Source organism: Acinonyx jubatus, chromosome E1 (assembly GCF_027475565.1).
Source record: "Acinonyx jubatus isolate Ajub_Pintada_27869175 chromosome E1, VMU_Ajub_asm_v1.0, whole genome shotgun sequence".
NCBI classification, from domain to species: Eukaryota; Metazoa; Chordata; class Mammalia; order Carnivora; family Felidae; genus Acinonyx; species Acinonyx jubatus.
This window is the reverse complement of record NC_069397.1, coordinates 42,481,183-42,507,156: the sequence shown is the minus strand read 5'-3', so window position 1 is coordinate 42,507,156 and position 25,974 is coordinate 42,481,183. Positions and strand designations below refer to the sequence as shown.

At 36.8% G+C, this 25,974-nt stretch overlaps 1 protein-coding gene across 9 annotated transcripts in view; it reads right to left on the bottom strand.

Annotated features, from left to right (window-relative positions):
* Positions 1-25,974, bottom strand: part of LOC106978664 (uncharacterized) — a 139,021-nt gene that overhangs the window by 89,270 nt on the left and 23,777 nt on the right. For 4 of the 9 annotated variants that reach the window (XM_053211955.1, XM_053211957.1, XM_053211954.1 and 1 more), the window contains 13 exons: positions 22,579-22,683; positions 20,769-20,822; positions 20,059-20,163; positions 19,611-19,664; positions 17,974-18,078; positions 15,138-15,191; positions 14,415-14,519; positions 13,466-13,519; positions 12,511-12,615; positions 8,072-8,125; positions 6,983-7,087; positions 6,168-6,221; positions 4,643-4,747 (listed from right to left, as the gene is read on the bottom strand). In XM_053211955.1, the coding sequence (XP_053067930.1) occupies positions 4,643-4,747; positions 6,168-6,221; positions 6,983-7,087; positions 8,072-8,125; positions 12,511-12,615; positions 13,466-13,519; positions 14,415-14,519; positions 15,138-15,191; positions 17,974-18,078; positions 19,611-19,664; positions 20,059-20,163; positions 20,769-20,822; positions 22,579-22,683 (1,059 nt within the window). The remainder of the gene's footprint in view (positions 1-4,642; positions 4,748-6,167; positions 6,222-6,982; positions 7,088-8,071; positions 8,126-12,510; positions 12,616-13,465; positions 13,520-14,414; positions 14,520-15,137; positions 15,192-17,973; positions 18,079-19,610; positions 19,665-20,058; positions 20,164-20,768; positions 20,823-22,578; positions 22,684-25,974) is intronic. The other 5 variants (XM_053211959.1, XM_053211958.1, XM_053211961.1 and 2 more) reach the window with 5 other exon arrangements.

The window sequence follows — 25,974 nt, the reverse complement described above, 5'->3', positions numbered from 1 at the left end:
TGAGTGATACTGAGCATCTTTTCATGTGTCTTTTGGCCATCTGTATGACTTCTTTGGAAAAGTATCTATTCAGATCCTATGCTCATTTTAAAAATCAGATTTTTTTTTTTTTTTGGTGTTGAGTTGTATAAGTTCTTCATATTTTTTGGATATTAACCCCTTATTGGATATATCATTTGCAAATATCCTCTCCCATTCAGTAGGTTGCCTTTTTGTTTTGTTGATAGTTTCCACCACCGTGCAAAAAAGGCTTTTATTTTGAGGTAGTCCCAATAGTTTACTTTTGCTTTTGTTTCCCTTGTGTTAGAAGACATATCTAGAAAAATGTTGCTACAGCTGATATCAAAGAGATTACTGCTTGTGTTCTCTTCTAGGACTTTTATGGTTTCAGGTCTCACAGTTAGGTTTTTAATACATTTTGAATTTACTTTTGTGTATGGTATTAAAGAGTGGTCCAGTTTCATTATTTTATACGTAGCTGTCTAGTTGTCCGGACAAATGGTCCAACAATACCATTTGTTGAAGAAACTGTCTATTCTCTATTGTATATTCTTGCCTCTTTTGTCATAGATTAATTGACTATATCATCACGGGGTTATTTCTGGGCTCTCTATTCTGTTCCTTTGATCCCTGTGTCTGTTTTTATGCCAGCACCATACTGTTTTGATTAGTATGGCTTTGAAGTAGATCTTGAAATATGGAATTGTGACATCTCCAACTTTGTTTTTCTTTCTCAAGATTACTTTGGCTATTGGGGGTCTTTTGCAGTTCCAAACAAATTTTAGGATTATTTTTTCTAGTTTTGTAGAACGCGCTTTTGGTAAATTGCACTGAATTGTAGGTTGCTTTGGATAGTATGGACATTTTAACAATATTTGCTCTTCCAATCCCCACGCATGGAATATCTTTCTATTTGTTTGTTGTGTCATCTTCAAATTCTTTCACCAATGTGTTATAGTTTTCAGAGCACAGATTTTTTTCCCTCTTTGGTTAAATTTATTCCTATTTCATTCTTTTTGGTGCAATTAAAGTTAACAAGAAATTTTGACAAGTTAATGTCTGATGTCCATCCTCATTGCTTGGAACTTTATTTTACCTTTGTGAGGGATTTGGCAGTTTCTTTTGCCTTCACTTACACTGTATGGTGTATCATAGGCAATTCTTTTGTGTATGCATCATTAACAACAGGTAGTATAGATTTTCTACTTGTGGGTTTCTTTCTTTCTTAGGTCCAAAAAGCATTTTGTTGTAGCTTTGCAATAAAATTTTGAAAAACAGAATTGTGGTCTTTCCTCCAATGGTGAGATGTTTTCTTCACTAATCATAAATTTATACTTTGCCACTGTTCCCATGCTTTTCCTGTATACACAACTTTCCCTTCAATTCTTAATGACAGCGCAATTTTCTTGGAGAAGTTTTTAAACAGCAATTAAACTCAACACATGGGGTACCAACAATACACAACTTAAAGTGGTAATGTGCCACAGTGACAGGCTAAAACCAAATTCACAAATGCAGACTCAATGACAAGACTGTAATAACTCTACTATGTGATTGGTAACAATTATAAGATGCATCCTGATTCACATGCTAAAATGTGAAAGTATTATTTACATATATATATTTTTTAATTTTTTTAATTTTAAAGAATATATATTTGTTAAATAATGAAATATGAGGCTGATCCTGATTCTGCCATGGCCGTATCAGCTCTCTACAATCTATTTTTCCTGATGATTAGACTAAAAGTCTAAAGAAAACACAAAAAGCAACAACACTAGACTGTAGAAGAGAACCAAAACTTGCAGAAGTGACTGGCAACGGGAGTGAGCCTTCTGTTTTGGTTTTCTCTTTTCCCTAATGGCTTTGTCCTGAGGGTGGGGCCCCAATCACAGAACTGCAAGGCAGAGCAGGAAGCTAAGACTGATAAAAACTCCATCTCTTTGACCAGGGAAACCTGGAAAAGAGGCCCCTTCAGGTTGGAAAATATGGGGTAATTCCAGAGAGGAGAGAACAATGGAGAAAGGGATCCCCTAATTCTGTGTATGAATCTGTAAAAGTCTTGGGCTCACTTTTGAGTTGTGCATGCATGAGACAGATACAAAGAAAGCATTCTTGCAACGGCTTTGAGAACTGAATTAAGATTTAAACCAGGGCCCAAGTCTCAGACTAACCCAAGTGGCACATGCAGACAGACCCATAGCAGTAAAACAGAGCTTTGTAGAATGAACTGAGACTGGAACCATCCAGAGAAATGGGAGATGGAATTTGTGTTCTGAATCTCAGAGTTGATTACCTGCTAAAACAAAACCCACCAGCATTGTTCAATGAATTTTAAAAGGACCCAGAGTCTACACAACAAAATAGTTGACAAAGTTGAGGATTCAATTCAGAATTATTTAACATACAAAAAGTTGGGAAAATGAGATCAATTATCAAGTGAAAAGGCAATCAACACATGCCAATCCTTGGATGACTCAAGTGTTAGAATTATCAAAAAAAAAAAAAAAAAAAAAAAAAAAAAACCAAAAAGGCTCTAAAACAAATATTTTGGTCACAGAATCCCTTTACACTGTTAGAAGTTTTTGGAGACTCCAAAGAGCGTCTGATTCTCTTGTATGCTAAATCGTAAAACAAGTGTTAATAAAATTCAAAGGACTGAAATCATGCAAAGTATGCTCGCTGACCACAACAGAGTTAAATTAGAAATGAACAACCAAAGGAAATCCGAGAAATTCAAATATTTTGAAATCAAACAACACATTTCAAAGTAATCCATGAGTCAAAGAAGAAATTACAAGAGAAATTAGAATGTATTTTTATCTGAATAAAAATTAAATACATGAGACACAGTGAAGGTGGCGCTTAAAGTAAAATTTATAGCCTTAAATAACTATGTTAGAGAAGAAGAGAGATCTCAAATCCATAATTAAGTCTTTATCTTCATCTAGGAAAGTAAGAGCAAGCCAAACCAAAGACAAGCAGAAGGAAGAAAATAATGAAGATTAGAGAGGATATGAGAACAATGACAGAGAAACTCAACGCAACCAAACATTTAGTCTTCGAAAACATCATCAAAATTGACTAGCCAAGAAAAAAAGAGAGAGGACACAGATGACTAAAATTAGTAATGAAAGAAAGGATTAACCCATTGAACTTAACAGTAATTTAAAGGCTAAAGAGGGAATACTGTGAACAACTTTATGCCAGAAATTAAACTTACATGAAATAGATTCCAAAATGGACACACGCTGCCAAAATGGAATAAAAAAGAAACAGAAAATCTGAATAGTGTTGCAACACACAAGAAAATTTAGCATTGGAAATTTTCTCAGAGAGAAGGGACTATGTCCAGATGGCTTCTTTGGTAAATTATTACAAATAATTAAAGAAATAATATCAGTCCTACATAAATTATTTCAGAAAACAGAAGTGGGAAAAAACACCAATTCATTCTATGAGGCTAGTGCTACCTTAATACGAAAGCTAGACAAAGACATCACAAGACAAACTCCAGTGGTGATGCCTTGTAATGATACTGGGAAGGGATGAGTTTTAGTAGAAAAATCAAGAGCTCAGACTAAGACAAGTTAAGTTACAAGTTATTTGAGCTATCCAAGTGGAGATTGCAAATAGGTAGTAAATAAACCAAATAGAGATCCAAGGAGTGTTTTAGGTTAGGAATATCTATCAGTGATTCATTACCATACAGATAGAATTCAGAGCTCAAAAAGTAGGTAAGATCACTTAGAGAGCCCATCAGAGCCTTGAGTTATTTCAACGTTTTGAAAGAAGGTACAGAAAAGTAGAAGAGGGGAAGATAAGATGGGGAGAAAAAAACCCCAACTAGTTTTATGATCAGGTTTACATAGAAATGGATCATTCTGCCCACTGTGTGTAGAGTGGATTTAAAAGTAACAAAATTATAGGCAGAGAGAGAGTTATCTAGCAGTCTAAGAAGAGATAAAAAGAAATAGAAAGAAGGGTAGTGATACAGGGCTAAAGAGTAGGAATGGATTTTAAAAGTATTTAGGAGTTTAAATAGGCAGCAGCAAGTAATTAAGTGGATAGAGATTTCTGGCAGGGTCAGTGAAGCAGAAAAAAGGATGATCAGTTTAAAAAGATATGGAATATATTAGATTACAAATTTTATCCTTGAACAGCTATTTGGGGTGGACTGAATAGAAATGTCTCAGAAGATTTAGAATAAAATCGTTTGAAGACTGGGGAGAAGACTGGAAAGAACATAACTGATGGTTCAAACAGATGGTTAAAAGTAGGGGTTCATAAAATCACTCAGGGAGAACACATAAGACAAAAAAGCAAATGGTTCAGATTGGAAGAACTAAGAAATGAAGCGTTAGCCAGCGTATGATCACTTTTAAATTTAATCCGTAGAAGTTTTATTCTACATTCTGACTATTCCTCAGATAAACATTCTGGCTTCTCTGGTTTCTGTATGAAAACATGTTGATAACTTTAAATTTTAAAAATGAGGCAGGATTTCTTTTTACTTTAGAATGGGTTCTACTCTAAGATACATTTCCTTTCAGCATCAAATAATCCTAATTTCAAAAATTCTCATATGCACATTCACAGGCAAAGCTCTGCAGAAACGCAGAGAAATAACCACAGTGCTTACCGTTAACTGGTAGGTTATCTGTTAGACTTTGAAGCTCCTCTCCTGTGAGCACGATTCCCATGTTTTCTAGAACAGTATTGACTTTACTTCTTTCAACCTTCCCTCCTTAGGAAAGAGACATAAAGAATGACAAAAAATATTAAAATATGAAAGAACATTAAATACTAGAAATCTATCAGTGCTCTGTTACTATTGAAAATGTTTTTGCTATTAATATGAAAAAACTAGGAATAAGGAAAAATAGAATCCTTTTCAGTACTATTAATATTGCTTTGAAACATGAGTACCAAACTCTATTTTAACATCGTGTTAAAGAGCCTTAAGCTTTGCCTTGATGAAACTATGGACAAGAAATAATTTATGAAGGGATTTTGCAACTTAAGCTAAAGACAACTAATTGAATTTGCAGTAGAGAAGGATTTTGAAAAAAAACTCTCAGTTGCCAAAAAACTTGTACTGCTTTCCACTGGAACTTGACAATTACTTTACGCCTGGTTTATCCATACTGTGAAAACAGTTTATGAACACCGATTTTTTGGTGAATATTTTAAGATAGAAAACTATTTGTATTAGTTAAAAAGAATAGATAATTATCTTGTAAACTACCTAGCATGGTAGTGTACAGAGGGCTTTAGTTAAAATGTTAAAAATTTAGTTAAAAATGTTCTGAAGCTGAAGCAGGAGCTGAGGCTCAGAGTGCATGGAAAGGAAAATTTATTATTAAAATTGTAAAACAGGAGGCCTAGAGACTAGAAAAACTAGATAGATAGGGAAAGAGAACTACAGGGAGGCCGACAAGTATCTGGCTATCATTGTCTCATTTTTAAGGTGACGATTTAGTTGATAAAGACATATAGCAAGATGCTATCAAATGGGCAGCATGGTGGACAACTTCCACATTAAATTAAAAAATAATCCTGCTCCCACTCTTCTGGAGGGCCTGGGAATGCGAAGAGGCACTCTTCTTTTGACAGCTGACTCCTCTCAATAGGTACCAAGTGGCAGAGCTTTTAAGTCATTTCTTCATTCTCTTTATGTTCTTCTCTTCTTTTGGACTAAGCACTAGGAGGGAAAGCAAAACCAAAACAAATCCTAGGCACAAGTTGGTACCTTTGCCTACATTTTTTTTTTCCCATCTTAACTGAATCTCACTAAAAACACATTCTTTTTAGAGGAATTATAATGAACATTAATTTATGATTTGGATTCTATCAGGAAACAATGTCCAATATTTCTAACAATAGAAACTATTTTTATTTTCTTTGCTTAACTAATTTTCAGACTACCTATCATCCTCTTCATGTTCTGTTTTATCTACCTAGAATTCAATTTACACTTTCAAGATTAAGTTATGAAAAATACAAGAAAATGTGGGACCTACAAAGATTTAAAAAAAACTCATCACAAAATACCTCTTTTAAAATAAAGAAACTACATTTAAAAATCATTTCATAAAAGGATGGCTTGGGTAAAGCTCTAATGATATAAATTAAAATGTTAAATCTCAAACTGCTCATTAACTCACCTTTGAAAGACTTCAGACCATCCAACAATCTATTTTGATAGATCTTCCCAGAAGCTACAATGCAAATCACACTCTACGTCAGACAAAGCATTATATAGATGCTCAGAAACATAATACATATACTTCAGAATTTCAGGGAGAGTTTTCATTTACTGAGTAAATATGTTCTTATTCATCCTCGAATAACAACAAAAAAATGAGACGGGATACAATAGTGACAATTATGCCATTCTAAACCCCTGACAGAACAGTTGACAGTCTCTCTATGCTGGTTTCTTTATCCTTTGATTTCTCTTGTCCAGTTCTTCTAAAATTCTCTCCCCTAATCACATTCCTTCATTTTTTTTTTCTAATAGTTTTGTCATTGGCTAGAGGGCATGACATGACAGCATTTATTTTGCCCCTGGTGGTCTGGGTTATATATAGAGAGAGAGATATATAGATTGATAGATATAACTTAAAATCTGCCTTTTCTGATTACTTTAAATATATATATATTTTAAATGCTAGAAGAGAAATTTAAAAAAAATTAAGTTTATATATTTAGAGAGAGAGAGAGTGAGTGGGAGATGGGCGGAGAGAGCTAGGGAGAAAGAGAGAAAGAATCTCAAGCAGGCTCCATGCTGCCAGCACAGAGCCCTGCGCAGGGCTCAGTCTCACGAACTGTGAGATCATGACCTGAGCCAAAATCAAGAGTTGCACGTTCAACCGACTGAGCCACCCAGGCGCCCCTAAAAGAGAACTTTTAAAACTTCTCCCATGGTACCATAAAGCTAAGTATTCTAGAAAGCTACTAAAGTATCTTTATGGCTTACGATCAACTGGAAGCTTCTTTAGCAGCCTCTTTTGTTCTTTATCTGTTAGCTCAATACCCATGTTCCTCACAAAATCTGACAGATGTTGCACATTAATATTTTTTCCTTTGAAAATATGAAACGTGATCATTCAAGAATTTTATAGAATAATTATTTCAAGTAATAATTTAATAGTGTTAAGCATGTTTCTTCCTAACTTGAGGAAGTTCAAAGATATAATAACATATATACATCCATACAGAATTGAGAAGGGTCATATATCAAATTTGCTTAAAAATAATGAAAAGTATGATTTCTTAATCTGACAAGAAGTCAAAGTAGAAGAGAATAGATTTTACCTAAATAACTGTCTGATTAATGAAATATCAACATCCATTCATTTATCCATCTTCCCAGAGAACACTATATATTTTAACTTTTTTTCTGAAATATGTTATTTGCTCTTGATACTGACAATAAATAAACTGTTTTTAATGAATATAATCTATTGTCAAATTGGCTTACGTACAACACCCAGTGCTCATCCCAACAAGTGCCCTCCTCAATGCCCATCACCCATTTTCCCCTCTCCCCCACCCCTTCATCCACCCTTAGTTTGCTCTCTGTATTTAAGAGTCTCTTGTGGTTTGCCTCCCTCTCTCTCTGTTTGTAACTATTTTCTTCCCTTCCCTCCCCCCATCATCTTCTGTTCAGTTTCTCAAGATCCACATATGAGTGAAAACATATGATACCTGTCCTCCTCTGACTTATTTCACTCAGCATAATTCTTTCCAGTTCCAAGAATGGAAAAAAAAAAAAAGCTTTATTTTGCTGTTGCTTGATATACTCTGATTTGGGAATCTATTAATAATGTTGAAGTGAGTATTATTAGTATAAAAACTCCAGAAAGTTCAGTAGTTATTAGTAAGTTATAGGCTTTTAATTACTATATATAAAGGTAAACTGTGGGACATTAGGAGCAAATGTTTCATTAGAAAAGGTTGAAAGCTACAATTTACAAATCAGCAATAGAATGGTAAAAAATATTATTTAAAACTATACTACTACATAAAGTCTGCAGATCTTGGTTTTATATAACTTCCCACTGACCTGTAAAAGCTTTTAATCCACTACACAACTTTTTCATTGTAGTTCTCCCATATACTGTAAGAAGAAATGCAAATAATAAAAAGAGACAGTGAAACACACAAATAATAGGAGAGGAAAAGACTCCAGCAACACTTCCGTACTAATAATATTCTCTACTTTTACCCACTTCTTGAGAATGAGTGTAAAGAGGTTAAATATGAAAAATATAACATCAACAATACAACTATGACTTAATTCTTCTATAAAAAATCAAACCTACAATAGTCAAGGGATAAGAGTCAAAAGCCACTTACTGTCCAGGGTCTACTTTTTAGCTCTAAGACTTTGAAGAACTTTCTTATTTCTATCAGGCCATGACAACGGGTTTATGTTTGGTACATGCTATTCAAAAATGTTTAAACTTGGGTTTCAGCAGTGATTTTCTCAGGTAATGTGTTCTCATTCAATATTCCCTGGTGTTTTAACAGACCCAGAAAGATTTATTTCCTCCATTTGGATTACAAGATAAATTATTAAGCACTTTGAAGACAAATCCTTTATATTAGCAATTGGGGGGGGGCAGTTATCACACTGATAGACTAACAGATTTTATTTCCAATTTAATTTTTTTTTGAAAATTTTATTTGGGTAATTGTAGATGCATATGAAGTTAGTAGAAAAAAACAGAGAGAGATACCTGGTACGTTTTTGCCCAGCTTCCCTTAATGATAAGACTTACAAAGCCATAGAATAATACCAAAAACAGAATACTGGCATTGATACAATCCCCCGATGTTATTTAGATTTCCTTAGTGCTACTTGTACTCATGTGTATGTCTCTGTATTATTAAATCCCAGACAATTTTACTACCTGTGTAGGCTCATGTATGCACTGCCACAGTCAAGATACTGAACAGTTCCAGTCCCACAAGGACCCTATTATAACCACATCCACCTCCTTCTGCCTCCACCAGTCCCCTCTCTCTAAATCCAGGCAAGCTCTACTCTGTCCTCCATTTCTAAAATTTTGTTATTTCAAAAATGATATGTAAAGATCTTACAGTATGTAAGCTCTGACGTTGGCTTTTTTAGCTCTGGATAACTATCTGGAAATCTGTCCAAGATGTTGCATGAATCAGATAGTGTACTTTTACTGATGAATAAGAGTATTCCATAATATGTATGTACCACAAGTTTGTTTAGCCATTTACCTGTTGAAGGAGACTTGGGCTGATGCCAGTTTTGGGCTCTTACGTTCATGTACAGATTTTGTGCGAACCTAAGTTTCAAAGGTGTAATTGCTACGGTAGCTCTATGCTTAGTTTTGTAAGAAACTGGTACTTTGTCTATAGTGATTGTATCACTACATTCCCACTACCAAGTATGAGTGGTCCGGTTTCTCAAGCATCCTCATCAACATTTGGTGTTGTCATTATTTTTTATTTTAGCTATTCTGATAGGTATGCAATGATATCTCACTGCAGTTTCAAATGGCACTTCCTTAATACCTAATGACGTCAAGCATCTCTTCATGTGTTTATCTGATACCTGTATATCCTCTTTGGTGCAATGTATTTTCATTCATATAGTTTCATGTATTTTCCCCATCTTCTTATTGGTTAGTTTGTATTTTATATTGCTGAGGTTTTCTCAAATAAAAAAAAAAAAACCTTTTAATGTTTATTTATTTTTGAGAGAGAGAGAGAAAGACAGAGCACGAGAGGGGGAGGGGCAGAGAGACAGGAAGACACAGAATCTGAAGCAGGCTCCGGGCTCTGAGCTGTCAGCATAGAGCCCAAGACGAGGCTCAGCCAAAGTCAGACGCTCAACTGACTGAACCACCCGATGCCCCCTATATTGCTGAGTTTTGCGTGTTCTTTTTTTTTTTTTTTTTTATTTTTTTTTCAACGTTTATTTATTTTTGGGACAGAGAGAGACAGAGCATGAACGGGGGAGGAGCAGAGAGAGAGGGAGACACAGAACCGGAAACAGGCTCCAGGCTCTGAGCCATCAGCCCAGAGCCTGATGCGGGGCTCGAACTCACGGACCGCGAGATCGTGACCTGGCTGAAGTCGGACGCTTAACCGACTGCGCCACCCAGGCGCCCCTTGCGTGTTCTTTAAATGCCATAGATGCTGCTGCTTTGTCAGATGTATCATTTGCAAATATTTTCTCCCAGACGGTAGGTTGTCTTCCACCATCTCCACACAGCTTTCCAGAATAAAAGCTTTTAATTTTAATGAAGTACAATTTATCAATTTTTTCCTTTTGTGAATCATGCTTTTCGCATAATATGTTTCTAAATCAATTTATTCTTACTAGGCAGCATAAGCATAAATTACATAACTCAAATGTTACCAATAAGAATACAGTGAAAAATATATCTCCTTTATAAACATCTCCATTGTCAGAATTCTCTTCCTTCTAAGGAACAAACATTGACATTTTTTGTTTATCTTTTTTAGAGATACTCTATGCATATATTTGTATATAAGAATAGAGCTGACTGGTTCTTTTGATGGCTCCATATATTAAATTGACTAGATGTTCTGTAATTATGGAATCAATTTTAAAATGCATCAAAATGGGTATAAATTGCTTTTCCTTGCATTTTCAGATATATTGTTTTAAGAGAATATATCTTGTTTGTTCAAATATTCTCTTCCCCTCTGTATCAAGTCTGTCTTATGGGAGGATTATACTTCTGTTCCCAATGATATCATGCAATTTGCTTTGTCAAATGAAATATTTGAGTCTCTTCTGAGTAGAAACTTTAAGAACTATCACATGGCTCCATCATCTCTCTTTTTCCTGTTACAAAAGTGACACTGTCCAGACAGGGACTGTTCTTGCATCCTATGTCCTATAGTAGAGAACAGATGGACAGCCAACCTATGGGCAGGGTCTAATATCGAGTGTCATGCAAAAAAACTCTGTTGCCACTGAGATTTGGGGGTTGTTTGTTGCTACTGCAGCATAGCTAGCTGATAATAGGAACTGGAACCACAGGGCGCCTGGGTGGCTCAGTCGGTTGAGCGTCTGACTCTTGGTTTCAGCTCAGGTCATGATCTCACAGTTCATGAGTTCAAGCACAGTGTTGGGCTCTGCACTGACACTGAGGAGCCTCCTTGGGTTTCTCTGTCTCTCTCTCTCTCTCCCTCTTACTCTGCCCCTCCCCTGCTTAGGCCATCTCTGTCTCTCTCAAAATAAAGAAACTTAAAAAAAAAAAGGAACTGGAACCACAAGTGTGTTGCTGTCTTAGCAACAACAAAAGTAGTAGCAAAAACACCAAAACTATGTGGCATTGGCTCTGGTGCTGGAAGTGTTTGGTGAAGAAATTGTTACTGGAGGCTGGAATGAACCCATGCCTTGCAATGGTGTTGGTGAGTTTAGCAATTTCAACAACTTAGAAGGCAGAAAATGTACTGAATATGCTTGTACTTTAAAAGAAGAAGCTGTGTGGGGCGCCTGAGTAACTCAGTCATGTAAGCCTCCAATTCTTGGTTTTGGCTCAGGTCATGATCTCACAGTTTGTGGGTTCGAGCCCCACATCGGACTCCATGCTGAAGCCTGCTTGGGATTCTCTCTTTCTCTCCCCCTCTCTGCATCCCTCCTCCACTCCCTCTCTCTCTTTCTCTCAAAAATAAATAAATAAACTTAAAAAAAAAGAAGCAGCTAGGAAATACAGTGTTACTAGAGTATCTGGTTGATATTGGCAGCAACGGACAAGTTACTACAAAAAGAATTGAACCCAGAAAACAACTGGCTGGCTAGCAAGCAAGGATAAAGGAGAACAGAGAGAATCCAGAGATTCTGGGTGCGACATGGCACAAAAAATGAACTAGTTCTCATCTTCTACAAATAGAAGATAACACCTGGAATTTCTTTTAGTGACCAAGGGCATTCAAAACTAAGGCTTCTGGCAAAGACAATATGAAGAGTGTGATCATCATTCCTTTTGTTGAAACCTCTGATTTGATTAACATGGTGCCTAGTAAATCCTCCAAATTTGAAAAAAATAATTCAGGAACAAGCATCTTAGGTTGTGCTTCTCCCCAGGGAAGTCTGATAAAACTCAAGGGATCTACAATTAAATCTAATGAGAAGCACATCTCAAAAAGAATTGTAGATGTAACTATTGGCACATTAAGCAAGTTGTAATCAATCAGATAAAAAGTCAACCCTATTTTAGTATAAAACTTAAACTAAAAGGTACTCTGTTCATGACTTAAAGTGGGGTTCCTGCCCTCTACAAATAGGAAGTACACTAAGAAAGTTGCCCCAGCCCCCAAGAAGGGGTTATTCTTCAATGCCTTCTTCAGATGTGAGAAAAAGAAGAATGGAAAAAGGTAGAACTTCTTCAATCCCATAACCAAGATCCATAAAGAACAATGAACTGGGAATCTAATCATCATGGTAAGATTTTTCCCAAAGAACTTAAAAATATTTTCAATGCTTACCATCAGTGGGCAGGTTGCATTTGAGATCCTTAATTTCGTCTTCTGTGAGTTTCCATCCCATGGTTTTCAAAACTGAATCAAGTTTATTGGCATTAACAATCCCTCCTTAGAAAAGCAAAATGGTCAAGAAATAGCCAAAGGAAAGAAAAATACAGTTTATATATTTAAATAACCTATGGGCCCACATGGCTGTAGTGTAGGTGGAAATATAAAGGGTGTCCCCTGTCAGAAATATTTTTCTTTTGCAGGCAAGGGATCTTTTTCTAAAATTTTTGTTTGGGGGATTTTAGTTCTTGGAAAGTTCCGTCTGCAGAAAAAAAAACCAAAAACTGAAATCTTGAACTAATTGTCCAAAATGCATTATTATAGTCAATTAGCATGCTGTATAGTTTTTGGATTTAAATAACTTAAATAGGCTCATATATAGCATGACAGTTGACTTGTTTTAGCAAATACATCAAATTGTTGACATATACTAACGTCATTTTCAGCAGGAACATCAAGTGTCTATAGTACAAAGCGGGTCAATAATAGATAATAATAGATAATAGCTCTTTAAAAAGAACCTCTTTCTTTAGTGGGATCATGGGGACAGGTTTACAAAGCATAAGCTTTAAAAGGGCCTGCATTACTATTTAATAATTCATAGTAATGAAAAACATTATTTTATCTTCTCACTAATAAGTGGGCTCATTTGTGTTTATTGTCTCAACGCCTAACCAAATTCCCCAAATATTTTCCCTTTAATTTTACTGTTCTGACACAGACTTTATTTTCTCTTATGTAAAATTTATTTAAATTTCTATATGGAGATAATTTGCTCACAGGTCTATATCAGAAGCTAGGAATGATACCAGTATTTAAGGAGGTTAGTGAAGTTCACAATTGGATATCTAGGAGACAGTATAATGTGTCTCTTAGAATCATCTGGCTTTGTATTATGCTTCTCACTTACCATTAAGAGACTTCAAACCATCCAGTAACCTATTCTTGTAGACTTTTCCTTTAGCTACATGGAAACATAAATCAGGTCATACACAAGTAAGTGATGTGGAGATTCACCAAGGCAGCAAGTCATTATTTAATGTAAGGAGGATTTGTAATTTTCTCTAGAAAATTTCCAATTTACTTTCAAATTTTTAAAAATGAAATAGCCACCAATGTATCCACTCTATTCAGTTATTGACACTTAAGCATGTTAATCTTGTAATCTTAGTGCTTTTTTTTAATTCCTTTTCAGCTCTCTAACGTCCTTTTCTGTTCTCTCACCTAGTTAGCACCCAGTATAACTTTTCCAATTCCCCATCTATAGAACCACAACTACAAAAGGTACTTCTTAGCCCTGATGGCAGGTTGTGAATAAAGCAGCAACTGATTTCCAACTAAAAATTAATGGAATTCCTTCTTAAAAATCTTCTCTTGAAATGTTTTTATTGTAAAGAATTTTAAATATATACAAAAGTAGAATGGAAACAATGAATCCCCATAAACACTCAGCTTACAGTTACTGATGTTCTACCATTAGATAGCATCCTCTTAAGGTGAAAACGTACCATTCATTTTTTTAAAAAATTATTTGCATACATAGTGTATAAATTGAACCATATCACAATGGCTGTACTTTTTCGGTCTTTGTTTTTGTGTAAGTGCCTTTTTCTGCTTCTTCCTTCTCAGTCTATGGTACAGCCACAAGTCCCTAGATGATTCATGTTAACAACCTAGAATATACCTACATATTATCTATCAGTATGTGAAGATACATAATTACATGAGTGAAATCATTCATACTAAGTAGTTTTTGAAAGCATTTTTTCTATGCTATCAGAAAGTATATAGAAGTTCTCATAAACAAAATAAGAAATGTGTGCTTCCTTCAAGACCATATTAATATTTTAAATGCTTACCATTAACTGGCAGGTTTTTTAGGAGCTCTACACATTCCTTAGCTGTGACAGTTACTCCCATGTTTTCCAGAACATCTCCTACATCACTGACATCAACCTCTCCCCCTTCAACATAACAAAATGGTCACAGATTAGTAGAGAGAAGGGCCTAACCACAGCCCCCCAAACCTGTTGACCCTTTACAGCTTCAGCTACAATAGCTGAATGAGCAAACACACACAATATGTTAACTGTTCGCCACTGTCATTAATTGGGGGTAGAAATAGAATTTCTCTCTTACGCTTAGTAAAGTAATAGACATACTGATGCAGTTTATATAATACAAATTAGGACACTGTAGGCATAAGATCCATTTATTTTGTAAGGATATTATCTCTCCCCTAATCTCTTAATGATAACAGAATTTTATCTCTGTGAAAGTTTGCTGTATCATTAGCTATGCTAATTCAAATTTAGGCTTTCAAAATCAAGAATAGTGACTATTCTTGGCAAATATTCCAGAAACTAAGAAATTTGCTACTATAAATTCACACTGAAAAATTAGTGCTAAAATGCAAATGTTCTAATGTGTAATGCTGGGCAACTGTATGCAGATATTCATCAATATAGAAGAAAAATGGGTAGAATAGAATAAAAAAGGGAATGTAAAAATGATGGTTCTATATAAAAATATAAATTAGCTAAAGAATAAAGACATTAGATTTATAGAAACTTCTAATTAACCTATAATAGTTTCCACTGCTTCCATCAATTTTTTGAGCTCAGTCTTCCCATTAGCTGTAAGAAATATCATAAAATGGCAATATTATAAAAAGATAAAGGAGCTAAATTAAGAAATAGAGATTCTCCCCACAATTTAATCTCACCAGCCAAAAACTTCTATGCAATGGATTGCAAAGAATTCATTCTATGGTAGATAGAGGGTTAACCCAAGAAAGCGTTCTCTGTCTTAAGCTTGCAGGAATGTTACAGTAGGCTAAGTATGTTGTTGTTTGGTCTCTGATAGCCCTTCTGATGCAAACGCAAGGTTCTTCCCATGATTGATGTTGAAAACATTTTTCATGTTCTATCTTTTACTAATACTTTTCTTTAGTTATTCCAACTATTAACTTGGAATGGCTGGTTATGTGTTCTCAATCTTTTGTTACCAGCACATGCATAAAGTTTGGGTAAATGTTTCTACCTTTCTATGTTTGGGAAAAAAGAAATCATTAGCTAAAGCTAGAGAGTTATAGCAATATGGCATTGTTCCAATATCAGGAAGGATTGATCAACCCCCTAAGACCAGCTACTTTATTTACTGGGCCAAGTACAAAATGAAAACGTGGGACCCCTTGTTCAAAAATCAGGAAAAAAAACTTTGCTTTTTTTTTTTCTTCCACAGTCTTGTTCCCAAACTGTCATGGTGGTGTTTTTGTTTTAGTTTTTGTTTATAAGTCAGCTGGTAAATGTTGCACTGTCACAGGCATGGCATCTTCTAGGGTTGAGTGCAGAACCTCACAGGCACCCTGGGTGGTCCCATTACTCAGCATGCACGAGGCTCACTAGCAGCAGACTTCCTTCCTTCCTCCTGCCGCCAGAACCACACATCTGAAAATTGAGTCACGTGTCTCACTCTCCTATGCACTGGTTGCCTCAACTCACTATGGACAGGCGACTCCCAAGAGTAATGCAGCCTTGACGTGGGGACACACTAGATACCTGGAAGGGGATGAGGAACAGGCTTGACCCTGCCAGCCCAGAGTGGGGACTGCTGCTGCCATGTCTTGTCACAAGATGCCTTCAGGTACAGGTTGCCAATGCCAGCCCTTCCTGCAACCATGCCCAGGTCCCTGCTGGGGTCAGGGGATGCAGATGTTGCCAGGCATGGTGGTGAAAGGGAGGTTGGCCATACCAGAGGCTGTGGAGTGGTTGATCCAGAATACATCCTGGGGACTAAATGGCAGCGGCAGTCACATGCCTGAGCCAGGGTGCCAAGCCCCAGCCATGCTCTAGTTTCCCATCAGACTTCAATTAGGAAACACAAATTCAAAGATAAAATTGTGAAGACTCTCTGGTGGCACTTGGGCAGCTCAGTCGGTTAAGCGTCCAACTTCAGCTCAGGTCACGATCTCACGATCCGTGGGTTCCAGCCCCACATCGGGCTCTGTGCTGACAGCTCGGAGCCTGGAGCCTACTTCAGAGTCTGGGTCTCCCTCTCTCTCTGCCCCTCCCCTGCTCACGCTCTGTCTCTCTCAGTCTCCAAAATAAATAAACATTAAAAAATTTAAAAGCAAATTATGAAGACCCTCTTGATGGCCAAATCAGAGCACTAAACCCCAAGCATGGCACTCTTGAGATCACGGCTGTGTCCAACTAACCTCACTGGTTGCACACCACCATTCCCCAAAGCAAAATAAAGGAAGGCCTACAATGCCACAAATCTATAAACCAAAAGCCTCAAGAGGATAGCTGACTGCATAAACCATAACCCCTGTTCCTTAGGTCTTTCTAACATTTCTGAGTGATGTTTTAAAACATAATGAGAAGGTAAGTGATTCGACTTGAAGAACGTGAAGCTGGAATGGGCAGGTGACAGAGAAGCCAAGCATGTGCAAGAGAAGCAAAGAAGCCCAAGACTACACCTTTTTTCTGTTAATGAGCCAGTTTCCCCATTGCGGAACTCAAGGCTTGTCTAAGTTGTGGTTGGTTACAGGCTCCTTTAGGCATTAACAGTCCTCAGCTGGGGACAAAGCAAAACTATCTGCTGCAATCTGGTGTTGGGCTTGTTACCTGGAAATATATACTGTTAACCTCAATGAAGATGACTAGGAAACAGTTTTCCTTTATGGATTTATTTTGATTTGATTTCGTTTTATTTTATCTTCTTCAGTTCTAGTCTCACGGAGACTTTTTAGGGAAGGCCTCCTGGGCTTCAAATCACATGGTGCATGTATATTTGAGGCAACTGTCAATGAATACAAAACAAGACACAAAAAGCAGCTAACTACCTACCAATACTCTGATTTCCTCTCAGAGCATAGAATCATAAATGGAAGTGGATGCCCAGACAGATACTACATCTCTACCGCCCCACCCCCGCCTCACATTTATTTAGGTGCAGCCACGTGACCAGTTCTCCACAAAGGAATGGCTACGGAAATAACGCGTGCACTCTCTCTCCTTCATGCTCTCCTTTCCATTCCATTATTAGATAGAAACGATGACAAGGCCTTAAAAAGGAATCCAAGAGGCAAGGAACCTGGGTCCCTGGATCGCTGAATGGAGAAGAGCCACTGTCCATTACCCAAAGATACTCTCGCCTTGGACTTTCACGGGGGAAAGAATTTAACTTCTGCTGCCTTTACCCGGGACATAATTTTAGGTTTGTTTTTAAATAAAAATGTAGTTTACCTTAAATAAATACGTGATCTGTTCTTAAATGAAGACTGTTCATCCCTATCTTTGCAAATGCTTCTAATTTCTTTTGGTATACCAAATATCACTAGTTAATATACCTTCTCTTACACAAGCTCATAAATGTAAACTCCTAAGGCTCATTATTATCTACAATGCTTACCACTAAGTGGCAGATTTTCTGCCAGAGCTTCACGTTCCTTTTCTGTGAGTTCAATTCCCAGATTTTCCAGAACATTGTCTAGGTTATTGGCTTTAACCATTCCTCCTTAAGAAACAAACAGGAAGTAATCATGAAAAAAAAATTACGTGATTTCCAAAGATTATATATAATTTTTTTTCTCACATGCATTTTAGTATGATAAAAAAAAACAAAGAAAAAGGTACAATTTATTTGTATTAGTGAACAGGCATATAAGGTTGACTCAGTAAATCACCTAAAATGATGTCAAGAACAACTTAGATAAAATGTTCTGAGGTTGGGGGTGCCCGGCTGACTTAGTCAACTAGTAGAATGTGTGACTCTTATCTTGGCGTCGTGAGTTCAGGCCCCACATTGGGCATTTAGCCTACTTAAAAAAATATTCTGAGGTTGAAGCATTACTGGGTGACAGGCTGTGAGTATGTGTTTAAAGTTACTATTTGTAGTATTAAGTAATACTCATCTGTTAAAAGAGGGGCCGAAAGAATACCAATGATAGGACTGTCCCCATGGGGAATACAGAGAGAGTACTGTGCAGGTCTGTCCCCAAAACAAAGCCAAGGTATCAGCTGAGAGGGATAGTTCAAGATTCAGATCATCAATGTTCTGCTATTGCAATATACAAAAAGTGTATGAAAGATGAAAAGACTATAAAAATGGATTCAATGCTCTCAAAGAGAAAACTGTCATGAACAACACATTCACCACAAAATTCTCCAAGAATGTTGCTGACTGGAATTATTCCAAGTATCTGGGATGTCAGGAGGCCAAGTGCCACCTGCAAGAGGCTTCTCTCATTAAATAGCAGCAAACCTTCTACCCTTTTCCTCTTTCCCTTCCTACTTCCCCTTCTGGTCTCTTTTTCTAAGGACCTACAGGAAGAGGAAGTAAAAAAGCATTTTGGCCACAATACCATGCTTCTTTTCCACATTTGCTGTTGCTGCTATTGTTGTTAACTGGTCTTTAGGAAAGAATGCTTTAGAGAAAATAACTTGAGGGGCGCCTGGGTGGCTCAGTTGGTTGGGCGTCCGACTTCGGCTCAGGTCATGATCTCACAGTTTGTGAGTTCGAGCCCCGCGTCGGGGTCTGTGCTCACAGCTCAGAGCCTGGAGCCTGCTTCCAGTTCTGTGTCTCCCTCTCTCTCTCTCTGCCCCATCCCCACTCATGCTCTCTCTCTGCCTTAAAAATAAAATAAATAAATAAATAAATAAATAAATAAATAAATAAATAAATAAATAAAAAAAAGAAAATAACTTGATTTGTGCCATAAAATTATTAAAGGTCACTCCAAAATCCTTTGTATTGTTGTTGGGCAAACGCTCAGAAAAACTGCCTACGATATTCTGTATATTATGTGTTGTATAAATTAGATTTCAAATGATTCTTTGGGGGTGCTATTTAGAAATATTCTCCAAGAGTGAATGGATCCCTTGCAATACTATACCATGGGTGATTATGCAAAAATACTTAACATAATGAAATAAAAAAATCTAAATACAGGAATGTAGACATGACTCAAAACCTGGTGGTAAGATGTTTGTGTTGATATTTGTGTTGACATTTAGCAGACTTTTCTGCTAATCATGGTTCTTAAATACCTTTTACAGACTTCACACCATCCAACAATCTGTTCTTATACACCTTTCCAGCAGCTATTAAAAAAGAATAACCATAATTTATATCCAAAGGAAAAGAACATGGACACACAGTTTTTGGGCGACTGGGTAATTCTAGGAGCAATCTTTTTTACTCTTTCCCTAGGAAATCTGTTCTATCTCCTCATCAAATAAAAATTATTTTAGGAAAAAAATTGTGGCAAAAATGTACCCAGTGTTCAGCAACCAAGAAGACTGCTGGGAAGACTATACTATGGTTAAAGAGCTGGGTTCACAGATTGAATCTGTACATCAGCAAACTTAATTTGTTTTAAAAATTATTTTCAGTACTTTTTAGGAGAAACAAAGAGACAACAATTTAGAACTGCTGACAATGACCCCCCAAAACCAATGTCCCCGGAAAGGCTGTTCTGAGACTTATATGGCTCACCGTCGATAGGCACGGTCTGTCTCAGCCTCACTAGTTCCTTTTCAGGGAGCTCGATCCCCATGGCTCCCAGGACCTTTAGCAGATCGTTGGCATCAATCTTTTTTCCTTTCAAAAGACAGGAACATCAGTGCGTGACAATTTGGAATCTAATGATTCCAGATAATGAAAAAATGATCACCTTCAGCTCGGAGGTAGCGAGCGAGTAAAAGGAAACACATACAACTACACAGAATCACAGGGAGGCCACAAATAGAACACAGGTCCTTAATCTCCTAAAAGGCATACTCTCTTAGTGATGGATCTGTGTGCATCTAATGCAGCAGAGGGTAGATTTGCTTTTAAGATTGGCCAGCAAATTAGAATGATGGAAATCATGGAAATTTATAATTTTGGCAGGGGAACTTAGAATTCTGGGGAGATCCTAAATTATGTGATTTTTCTCTTCATATATGCCTATCAAGGTATGGGATTATTTGAGTATTAGTGAGGTAAGTGATATTATTGCTTTATTAAAAACATTTGGGCCAGATTTCTTACCAAGACACAGAATCTTCATTGTATTTTTAAAATTTAAGTTGTACAAATAAATACAGCCTAAGACTCTGAAAACAAGTATTCAATGAGACATAATATAAAGACATATAAACAGTTTGGGGAAGTTGAGGAGATATTTTTAAAATAGTACAATTTTATAGTAACTTGCCACTCACCAGAAAACATTTTCAATGCATCCATTAACTTTTTCACTTCAACCTTCCCATTATCTGTTAAGAGAGCCACGTAAATCAAATACAAATCTAACACCGGCACTCATTAGCAATACGGAATTTAAAAAAGAAAGCAATATATGTATACTCCAATATTTTATCCTATATTCATCTTGAGCCAGAAGTTCTAAAATATTACTAGAGCTTTGATTCATTGAACTACAGAAAATTAAACCTCTGGTAGTTAAGGATGAGATATAAAATTAAGTCACCATTTCCCACAGAGTCGGCTTCATGACTCCTATACGTTGGGAAACTCTCCACTGTTTACATCAGGCACAAGGAACAGAATTTACAATTTTTGTGTGCTACATATTAATGTTTGTATCTGGCTCTTACAATTGATCTCCGTATGTAATAAGCTGATACTTAGTAGTTCCTGACTTTTTTTTTTTTTTTTGACACAGAGTTTCTTACTCCTTTATTCCCTATGAGTAAATTAATGATCACTTCAGTGATTGGCTTGAGATAATTTTAAAAGTAGAGATTCTGTATATTTTTAAATCAATATTTAAAGACATTAACATGAAAGCATATCACAAAGATAGAAATTTGGGATTCTATAGGATCTCAGATTCATTTTTCCTTACTAGACCAAAAACAACTAAGACACTGCATTTGCACACATTATTATGTTTTGTCTAATTTGTAGATGACAAATATGTAAATAGAAGCTTCATGTCACTTTTGTTCTTTATTATCTTCTGGCTCTAAAAGTACAGAGCAGGCCAATATTCATTTTTAAACAATTTATTGAGATATAATTTGCATACCAAACAAATTCATCCATTTCAAGTATACAGGTGAACAGTTTTAGGATATAGACTGAATTCTGCAACTATCACTGCAATCTAATTTTGGAACATTTTCATATTCCGCAAAAGAAACCTCATCATAAAAAAAAGAAGCCTCATACCATTAATTTGCAGTTCCCATCTACAGCCCCAACCGCAGTCCTAGGCAATCACTAATCTATCTGTGTCAGGGAAAGTGTCAGGACTAAGTGTCAGTATATTATGTGAGGAAAAGATTTCTAAAAATCCAAATGGAAACACTAATATGTAGTACATACAGATCTGCTTATTCTGGACATTTCCTATAAATGGAATCATACAGTACGTGCTCTTTTGTGACTGGCTTCTTTCACTTAGCATAATATTTTCATTGAACCACTGCATTTCAGCCCTCATTCAGCTTCAATTGTATTTCAGTGTTTCTAGTTCTTCAAGGGAACTGCCTGAGAATGTGGCCTTTATTTAGATCATGGAATTTGAAATAGGAGTGGGATATTATGTAGCTTCAGAAAAAGGCAAAATTCTGTATGAGATAGCCTGAGTGTTTGCAGACCGCTCTGAGAAAATGAATGAGTGCTATCATACGGCTTTGGAATGTGCCTCTCATGTTTAGTCTCCCACATTTTCTCTTTTATTTTCCTATTTTTTCTGTATTCATCTCCTCTAGACCGTTTTTCACGCTATTTTCACCCCCTAATTATTTATCTATTCCCTCACTTTTTGTAGTCCTAATCAAAGAACTATGTTTTTAGCATTCCTTTGGATCCAGAATTAAAAAGATTGATGAAATATGTTAATAAAATGACAAGAAAGAATATTACTTTATTTTCTTTCCGAGCTCATTTCTAAGTTTTTACAAATATCTTCTTACTGGCAAACAAACTTCTTCAGAGATGATTTTAGAGAAGCTCACAACTCAAGTTATATTCAGTGGTGCAAAAATTTATATGCTTACTCACCATCAACAGGTAGGTGCTTTATCAAATCGCTATTTTCCATTCCTGCGAGATTCATTCCCATGTTTTGCAAAGCAGTGTCTAGGTTAGCAACATCAACAATCCCTCCTTGGAAGAAAGAGAAGAATGTAAGCAACATTGAATAACCTTAGAATGTGACAATAGCTATGAATTCCTGTGTGTTATAGATATTGGTTTCACCTTAAAGAAAAAGGTCGAATGTATATTCAGTTGTATCTAAGAGTGTCAGTAATAAAGGCGGAATTAGAATTTCCTCCAATGAGTAATCGTGGGAATCCATTTATATAATTAGCTTTTAAAGACTGTGGCAGAACTTCAAGACGATTTACAGAAATACAGAAAACAAAATTCATATGCTTCTGCCAGTAGGAAAGTATTATTTTTGTTTGCTGAACAGTTTACATGGTTCTTTCCTCTGAATAAATGTTCCCAAAAATGTCTAATAATTTCTCTCATCTTGTGAGACTGAAATATATATATAGTGAATATGCATGACATACATTTACCATTTTAACCATTTTTCAGGATAGAGTTCAGTGGCATGGAATATACTCACCTTGTTTTAGAACCATCACCCACTATCCATCCCAGAACCTTTTACCTTCCCAAATTAAAAGTCCGTACTCCTCAAACAACACTCCTCATTCCTCCCTACACCCAGCCTCTGTCTCTATGAATCTGACTGCTCCAGGTTATCTTACATTAATAGAACCATACAGTATCTGTCTTTTTGTGATTGGCTTATTTCACTTAGCAAAATGTCTTCAATGTTCACCATGTTGTAGCCTGTGTCACAATTTCTTTCCACTTTAAGGTTGATGAACACACAGACTGAGCCCATCTCTTGGCTCTTTGAATAGTGCTGGATATACAAATTTGGATACGCACTACAAAAGCCTGAATGTCTGTGTGCCCCCCTACCCCCTGCCATTCATATATTGAAAACCTAACTCTCAAATTGATGGTATTAAGAGATGGGTCCTTTGGGAGGTTATTAGGTCATGAGGGCAGAGCCCTTATGAATGAGATTAGTGTCTTTATAAAGGATAACCTGCAGAGATCCCTTGCCCCTTCCACCTTGGAATGATACAATGCGAAGTCACTGTACAAATACAACCCAGAGGAGGGCCCTTACCCGTCATGCTGGCATCCTGATCTTGGGACTCTAGTCCCCAGAACTGTGAGAAAGGAACTTCTGTTGTTTATAAGCCATCCAGTCCCTGGAAATTTATTATAGCAGCCCGAATGCACTAAGACACATGCCCAGAAATGGAATTGCCGAATCATGTAGTAATTTTAAGTTTTTGAGGAACTGCCATACTGGTTTTCATAGTGGCTGCACCATTTCACGCTTCCACCACCAGCGCACAAGTGTTCCAACTTCTCCACATTTTCACCAACACTTGTTATTTTCTGTTCCTTTTTAAAACATTTTATTTTTTTAAATGTTTATTTTTGAGTGGGGGGGAGTGGAGAAAGCATGAGCGGGGTGTGGTGGTGGGGGGGGGGGCAGAGAAAGGATAGAGGATCCAAAGCACAGCCTGATGTGGGTCTCACACTCACGAACTGTGAGATCATGACCTGAGCTGAAGTTGGATGCTTAACTGACTGACTGAGCCATGCAGGCGCTTCTGTTCCTTTTTATAAAATCGCCATCCTATGGGGTGTAAGGTGGCATCTCATTGTAGTCCACTATAAGTCTAATTGTTCATTTGTAGGTAGTCAGAATGCACTGTGGTTGCCCGTAGGGTTTTTTGTTTTGTTCTGTTTTGGTCTAGTTTAGTCTAGTTTGGTTTAGCTCTGTGACTTGCTTACGATTTGATTAACCAGAGACCTCTTAAGCAACCTTTTAGGACTCATTACGTGCCCTGTGTTTTAGGATCCATGTCTTTGAACAATCACAAAAAATTACCAACTGTTAGGTCTTCAAATTAGCATTTTCTTTCTTTGTCTCTGTTAGCTCTTTTGTATACTGTTGGATAAACGGGCCGATTTTTCACTCTGACCCTCAGGCCTCTTACTCCTCCTTCCTGTTTGTTACTTTTTTGTCTTCATGCTGGAATCTTGGCAATTTTTTCAGAGTTCTATTCCAGTAATCCAATTAATTCTTCATTTCCATCTGCCAATAAAACCATTATGGTTTTAAATTTTCCAGGCTAGACAGTTCATTTCTAGAAATTTTGACTCCTTTCAAATCCATGTTTTCCTGTGCTAGTTTTTAAGAGTATTTCCATTTTCCTTTTGTGAATTCAGTCATTTAAAGCATACTTATTTTATGGTCTATCTAAAATATATGTGTCATAGGAAGTCTTTGGGCGTTCCACTTTTTATCGTATATATTGGCAAATTTTTTTAAAATATACTTTATTGTCAAATTGGTTTCCGTACAACACCCAGTGCTCATCCCAACAAGTGCCCTCCTCAATGCCCATCAGCCACTTTCCCCTCTCCCCCAACGCCCATCAACCCTCAGTTTGGTCTCAGTTTTTAAGTCTCTTCTGCTTTGCCTCCTTCCCTCTCTAACTTTTTCTCCCCCTTCCTCTCCCCCATGGCCTTCTGTTAAGTTTCTCAGGATCCACATATGAGTGAAAGCATATGGTATCTGTCTTTCTCTGCCTGACTTATTTCACTTCGCATAACACTCTCCAGTTCCATCCACGCTGCTACAAAAGGCCAGGTTTCATTCTTTCTCATTGCCAAGTAGTATTCCATTGCATATATAAACCACATCTTCTTTATCCATTCATCAGTTGATGGACAGTTAGGCTCTTTCCATGATTTGGCTATTGTTGAAAGCACTGCTATCAACATTGGGGTACATGTGTCCCCATGCATCAGCACTCCTGTATCCCTTGGGGAAATTCCTAACAGTGCTATTGCTGGGTCATAGGGTAGATCTATTTTTAATTTTTTGAGGAACCTCCACACTGTTTTCCAGAGCGGCTCTACCAGTTTGCATTCCCACCAACAGTGCAAGAGTGTTCCCATTTCTTCACATCCTGGCCAGCATCTATAATCACCTGATTTGTTCATTTTAGCCACTCTGACCACTCAGCGTGAGGTGGTATCTCAGCGTGGCTTTGATTTGTATTTCCCTGATGATGAGTGATGTTGAGCATCGTTTCATGTGTCTGTTGGCTATCTGGATGTCTTCTTTGGAAAAGTGTCTATTCATGTCTTCTGCCCATTTCTTCACTGGGTTATTTGTTTTTCAGGTGTGGAGTTTGCGAGTTCTTTATAGATTTCGGATACTAGCCCTTTATCCAATATGTCATCTGCAAATACCTTCTCCCATTCCGACGGTTGCCTTTTAGTTTTGTTGATTGTTTCCTTTGTAGTGCAGAAGCCTTTTATCTTGATGAGGTCCCAATAGTTCAT